The sequence below is a fragment of the Eutrema salsugineum genome, unplaced genomic scaffold, assembly GCF_000478725.1.
Source record: "Eutrema salsugineum unplaced genomic scaffold, Eutsalg1_0 scaffold_3, whole genome shotgun sequence".
Classification (NCBI taxonomy): Eukaryota; Viridiplantae; Streptophyta; class Magnoliopsida; order Brassicales; family Brassicaceae; genus Eutrema; species Eutrema salsugineum.
Window position 1 is genome coordinate 7489397 of NW_006256756.1, and position 6000 is coordinate 7495396.

The 6000-nt window shown below is 38.9% G+C and overlaps 2 protein-coding genes across 2 annotated transcripts; both read left to right on the plus strand.

The window, feature by feature from the left end:
• Positions 1 to 511: 511 nt before the first annotated feature.
• LOC18014919 lies at positions 512 to 3254 on the plus strand. Its single transcript, XM_006397052.2, is given in 12 exon segments — positions 512 to 703; positions 706 to 818; positions 947 to 985; positions 1317 to 1440; positions 1538 to 1599; positions 1677 to 1744; positions 1839 to 1888; positions 1969 to 2038; positions 2179 to 2302; positions 2517 to 2633; positions 2722 to 2857; positions 3112 to 3254. Coding segments are annotated over 11 exon segments (987 nt in total). The 5' UTR covers positions 512 to 585; the 3' UTR covers positions 2824 to 2857; positions 3112 to 3254.
• Positions 3255 to 3504: 250 nt separating this feature from the next.
• LOC18014920 (glucuronoxylan 4-O-methyltransferase 2) lies at positions 3505 to 4526 on the plus strand. Its single transcript, XM_006397054.2, has 2 exons — positions 3505 to 3935; positions 4021 to 4526. The coding sequence occupies exons 1-2, from the start codon at positions 3572 to 3574 to the stop codon at positions 4524 to 4526; spliced, it is 870 nt and encodes a 289-aa protein (XP_006397117.1). The 5' UTR covers positions 3505 to 3571.
• The last annotated feature ends 1474 nt before the right edge of the window (positions 4527 to 6000 follow it).

The following is a 6000-nucleotide window of genomic DNA, read 5'->3' on the forward strand; positions in this document are numbered from 1 at the left end:
AGTTAGTAGTTTTTTTTTCCAATCTTTAGCTACAAAATAACAAAATGCAAAAGGATTTCACAAAGTACATACAAGTAAACTGAATAAGCTATACATTTCGACTAACATAGAATAAGGGTAGATATGTAAATTGACCAAAGTGTCGACTGTGATGTTCTGTTCCAGTCAATAATCCGCAAACTGGTTTCTGTGTCTGAATCGATCAAGTCATTTGTACATGGAAAACTCTTGTTTTCTCTCTCACTCACATTTTCTTGTGGTTTGGAGACGTAAATAAGTGTGTATATTTTAGCAATCATGTTTAGTTTTGCAAATCAGTAGTTAGAAGTTTTTTTTCAGTCTTTAGCTACAAAATGCATAATGATTTCACAAAGTACATACAAGCAAACTGAATAAGCTATATACATTTGGACTAACATAGACTAAGGGTAGATATGTAAATTACCAAAGTGTCGACTGTGATGTTCTGTTCCAGTCAAAAATCCGCAAACTGGTTTCTGTGTCTGAATCGATCCTTCTCCTTCTTCAATATCGAATCAAGAGTTTCTTCGAAATCCAGTTTTTTTTTTTTGTTTTACAGGACCAATGCCGATTTCGTCCCCTTGTTTCTCGGTTGCTAATCCGATTGCTTGTTTTCCGGCATCCGCGTTTCATCCTCATCGATTTTCGAAGAGAGTTTCAGGAGACAGGACATGGGCTCGCGAGGAAGACTTTATGTGAAATCGAGGAACTCAGAGTCGAAAACTAATGACACAACAGAGAAACCGACTAGTTCTAGCTTCTTGTCTGTTCTCTGTCCATTGCTTAAATTTTTCTCCGTGAGTTCTCTCCTCTCGTTACTCTATCTGGTTCTTCCTCAATTTAGATTTCTCTTGGCTCTGAGCTTCTTAAATCTGTCTGCTTGCTTTTTTTGTGTTCTCATCAAGTGTTTCGTTTTTCTTTTAAGGGAGGTGACCCTTCTCAACAGCGGAATCATACTCTGGAGGTTGGTTGAACAACTCTGTACATGTATTGTAACACTTCTGTTTTTTTAAGCTTAATCTCCAATTCAAGGCTCTGCAGTCAAATGTATATCAAAAGTCAATTAGGTGACTCAGAGAACAACAACGAATAAGTAATCTGACATTAGCCAAATGAAGTTTCATTTCACTTTCACGTTGTGGAAGTGTTTTTAAATTTCAGTTTATTGTTTCTATTAAGCGTGTTTTGGATCTATAGTCCCTTTAGACTTATTAGCAGAAGTGTTATGAGGAAGGTTAAATAAGACTCCTGTTTTACTGTTTTGTTTTCTTTACTTATGGTTGGCATGATCACAGGTCGCAACTTCTTCATTAGCATCTGTTGCAAGACTTCCATGGGGATCTCGTGTATCATCTGGGAGCATAGTTAACCATGATGTTTCTCCTAACCCTCCTTTGCCATTGCAGCTTTATGAATTTGGTATGTTCTTGTTGGTGTCACTGTCATGTTAATAAATACAGCATTGGTGAAAAGCCAATTTTACATTGTGAGAGTTTCTTGGATTTTTGAAAAACAGAGGCATGCCCCTTTTGCCGGAGGGTGCGGGAAGCCACGACTGAGCTAGACCTTTCTGTAGAAGTAAGAACTGAAACATCTTTTCTTAGCTTATTAAGCAATAAACTAAATTTTCATCCTGATATTTGTTGGTTTTTAAGGTTTATCCTTGTCCTAAAGGATCTGTAAGACACAGAGAAATAGTTAGGAGATCCGGCGGAAAAGAAATGTAACTTTTACGTTGCTGTACTGTCATTTGCTTTCGTTTTCATCGTTTCATAATAATTGTTGTTATGTTGGTCAATCTTTAACATTCTGTGCAGGTTTCCGTTCCTTATTGACCCGAATACTGATACGTTAATGTATGAGAGTGGTAAGTTTTGAGTTCCAGCATTAATAACCTCTTCTCTAGATATCTTTACATTGTTTATCTTCTCGTTTTCTAACTAACAGGTGACATCGTAAAGTACCTATTTAATCAATATGGAAATGGCAGAGCCCCTTCCACAGGACTTCTGGAAAGGTGAGCATCTCAGAGTCTTCTGTTTTGTATATTCTCTAGCTCCTTGCTTGATCATTTCTGTAAATCATGTAGATCAGTTGGTGTTTGCTGTTATTAGAAGAAGTTTTTGCTGTATCACTTACTTCTTTAGAGTTGTCCAGCACCTTGTTCACTGGATGGATGCCAACACTTCTCCGAGCAGGTAGAGGAATGTCATTATGGGACAAGGCTCCAATGGATCCGCCACCTAAAATGCTCGAGCTCTTCTCTTACGAAAACAACTCGGTACTATGCTTTTTCCTTTTCTTTTCATATATCCAAGACTCTTCTCATGGTTAGTCGAATGATTATCGCCATTGTTTTCTGTTAATGTAAACCTGCTCATCAAGAATTAAGTCTTATGGACCTAGTGAACTATTATCGTTGAGTAAAATCTTTGACGAGTCAGATAAACTTTGGTGACACAGTTTTTTTAATTCATCATCTTCTTCCCATCCAGTATGCGCGGTTGGTGCGTGAAGCACTGTGTGAGTTGGAGCTCCCCTATGTATTACATAACATTGGAGAAGGGTCCACACGGATGAGATCACTTCTTAATGCTTCAGGAGCCAATAAGGTCTACATTTTCTAGCAGAGTCTACACTCTTACCAATCACATATCAACGGCTGAAACTGAAACTCTTGCTGCTCAATACAAATCACAGGTTCCATTCTTGGTTGATCCAAACACTGGTGTCCAATTAGGTGATTACCAGAAGATTCTGGCTTACCTCTTCAAGACTTATTCTACAGCAGCATCTGCATAGTGCATAGTCAGACCTATACACCATTACTCCCAAGGTACAAGCTTTTGACTCCATATGTTTTGACAAATACTGAGAAACTGTTTGACATGGATCAGAACTTGGTCATTCTTGAGAATTTAAAAACAAAATCTCCAAGCTTTTGAATATATGATGATTATGATGAGTTTGTATCTCGAGTTAAATACACAATTAACAGCGTCTCCTAGGACCTTTAGATATAAAGTTTGTTCTGCAATGTATGGAAGCTTTCTGAATAAGACTAAAACCTATTCACATTTGACAATGCAGGATCATTTGATCAGGATGAATAGCTACAGAGAGGTCCGTTGATGTATAGAATAGTGGTAAATATTGTAAATCAAGATTCAATACCTGTCTGGTGTTGTGATTTTGCTATCAGATTCTTCTCTTTCAAGCATCAGTTTGGTAACAGAAGCCTCCCCACTACGTTTCACATCTTTCCAATCATTATACAAACATTATAATATAAAAACAGATCCACCAACTTCTGATATATCGATTCAACAGCAACCTTAGTAGCTCTCATGTCCTCCTCAACTTCCCAATCATTCTCTTCTTTTTGCGTCATTTTACTCTTTAAGGATACATCAATTCATCTACAAGTCTCTCTCTCTCAACATATATATATATATACATTTTTTTCACCATCGGCAACACATCTTCTCAACAAAACCTATCCAGACGCTAAAACCCATATAGAAAAATCAAAACTTTGGTCTGGGCAAACATGAGGAATCAACCTCAATCTTTCATCAACTCGAAGCTCATATTCATCTGTTGCTCAACCTTGGTCTTGCTTATCTTCTTCTTGAAAAGAACAAGCATCTCTTCCTCTTCAGTCTCTCATTCAAACACACGAGAGGAACAACACCAAAACACTAAATGCCCATCACAATGCACAAAATTGCCCACTTCCCTATCCGACGCATTGGTTCACTACGTCACCACAGAGATCACTCCACAACAAACTTTTAACGAAGTCTCTGTCTCAAAGAGAATCTTGGACAAGAAATCTCCTTGTAACTTCCTTGTTTTCGGCTTAGGACACGATAGCTTGATGTGGGCATCTCTCAATCACGCTGGTCGCACATGTAAGCTTCTCAAAAACAGATCTTTGAAGTTTGAACGTTTATAAAGTATATATTTTTCTCATCAAAGTTAATCCTCACGATTCAGTGTTTCTTGAGGAAGATAAAGCTTGGATCGAGACCGTGACCAAGAAATTCCCAAGCTTAGAATCATACCACGTCGTTTACGACACGAAACTCAAAGATTCGAACAAACTCATCGAGCTAGAGAAAACAGAGGACTGCAAATCCGTGTCTGATCCGAGAGACTCGAAATGTGCCTTGTCGCTCAAGGGTTTTCCAGCTGACGTTTACGAGACGCAATGGGATCTGATAATGGTGGATGCTCCTACTGGGTATCACGACGAAGCTCCGGGGAGGATGAGTGCTATTTACACGGCGGGTCTTTTGGCTCGCAACCGTTTTGACGGCGGCGAGACCGACGTTTTCGTTCACGACGTTAATCGGCCGGTGGAAGACGAGTTCTCGGCGGCGTTCTTGTGCAGAGGATACTTGAAGGAGCAGCAAGGGAGACTCAGACATTTCACCATCCCTAGTCATCGGAGTCGCTCCGGTACACCGTTTTGTCCGGCGGATAAGAGTCGCCGGTTTTGATCTTGTGATATCTTTTTTGTATGTGTTTGGTTTGTGTCGAGATTTGTTTCTCTACGTTTATTCAAGCCTTTTAGTATTTTCTTGTTCCTTCTCTAGTTCATGTTCCAGCCTGGTTAACTTGTTTTCCAAGGTACCTATGTACTTGACTAGCATCAAGTTCTCTCCTCTACACTTTCACACAGAAATTTGTGTACGCAGCTGCCTGTGAGCTCTGAATTATCCGTACAAAAATAAAAATTAACATTAAATTTTTGACGGATAGGGGAAAAAAAACCCTAGCCTCCTTCAACAAAGTTATGGCTATAGCAACAAAGCTGGGTCGTGATTTCATCTACTTACAACGCTCTTCCTTGCCGCAATAGTCACGATTCGGTTTGCAGATACATCATGAAAGCCAACTACAGAAAACTTATGGCCGAGCGTAGTAACATGGCTGATGCGGTGATGAGAATAGAGAAAGAGAAGCAACTCTTAAAAATGAGGTAGCGTGAAGAGAAAGCTAGAATTATCGAAGCAAGAGCCCTCAGATTTAAACTTCAACACCAGGAAATAATGGCTTGCGCTAGTATGGAAGAAGAAGCCACGTCCAATATCGACAACCACTTGCTTGCTGAGAGCGGTGGCTCCTTTCTGTCAAGAACTCAGTGGGTTAAAGAGTTTGGTCTTTTTTTTTAACAACTGATGATGATGATATTGTCCGGAAGAGAAAGCTTGTGAAGATGATCATGAGGAATGAGATAGATATAAAGAGTATATCTGCACTCGAACCTAAGCGAGGTAGATCGGATACTTTCAAACCGAAGAGCTATGGATTCTGATCACCTGAATTTTAATTCCTTGTCACATAAGTAATCTTGTTCATCTTTAGACTTTACTCCCCCTTGTTTGCTGGCTACTTCATTGTAATCCTGGACTGTATTAGGAGTGACAGAAACCTTCTGATTCTTGTACTTGGATCTAAACTTTGTTCCTGGTTTATGATATGAATCGCTTTGACGTATATATGTGAGACGATAGTCAATTTGACTCAGAACTAGAAACTAGAAAAAAAAACCAAACTTTGTGAATAGTGAGTCGTGACTTCTTCTTCGGCAAAGAAGTCTAGAACCAAACGATTTTTTTTGGAGTTTTGGTGGTGTCTTTAAAATGTAAAGGAGGACCATAAGGATCTTCTTCCTGCTGGTGAGCAGATTTCCACTCCTATATATGGTTCATCTGCTTCTCAAACTAGATCTGGTCTTAGATGAATACTTTCGCACCATCAAGGACCGAGATCATATTGTAGTTCATGACGCTACTCTCATGCATTAAAAATAAGTTTAGAAGAAAAAATTCTAGGATTCGGCTTCAATAGCTAATGGAATCCTCATCGAACATATATAGCCCCCATCAAAAATCCCTTAAACCTAACAATAGAACTACTCAGACATGATTAAAGAAAACAAAAACATTGTATTGAAAAGATGAATAGAAA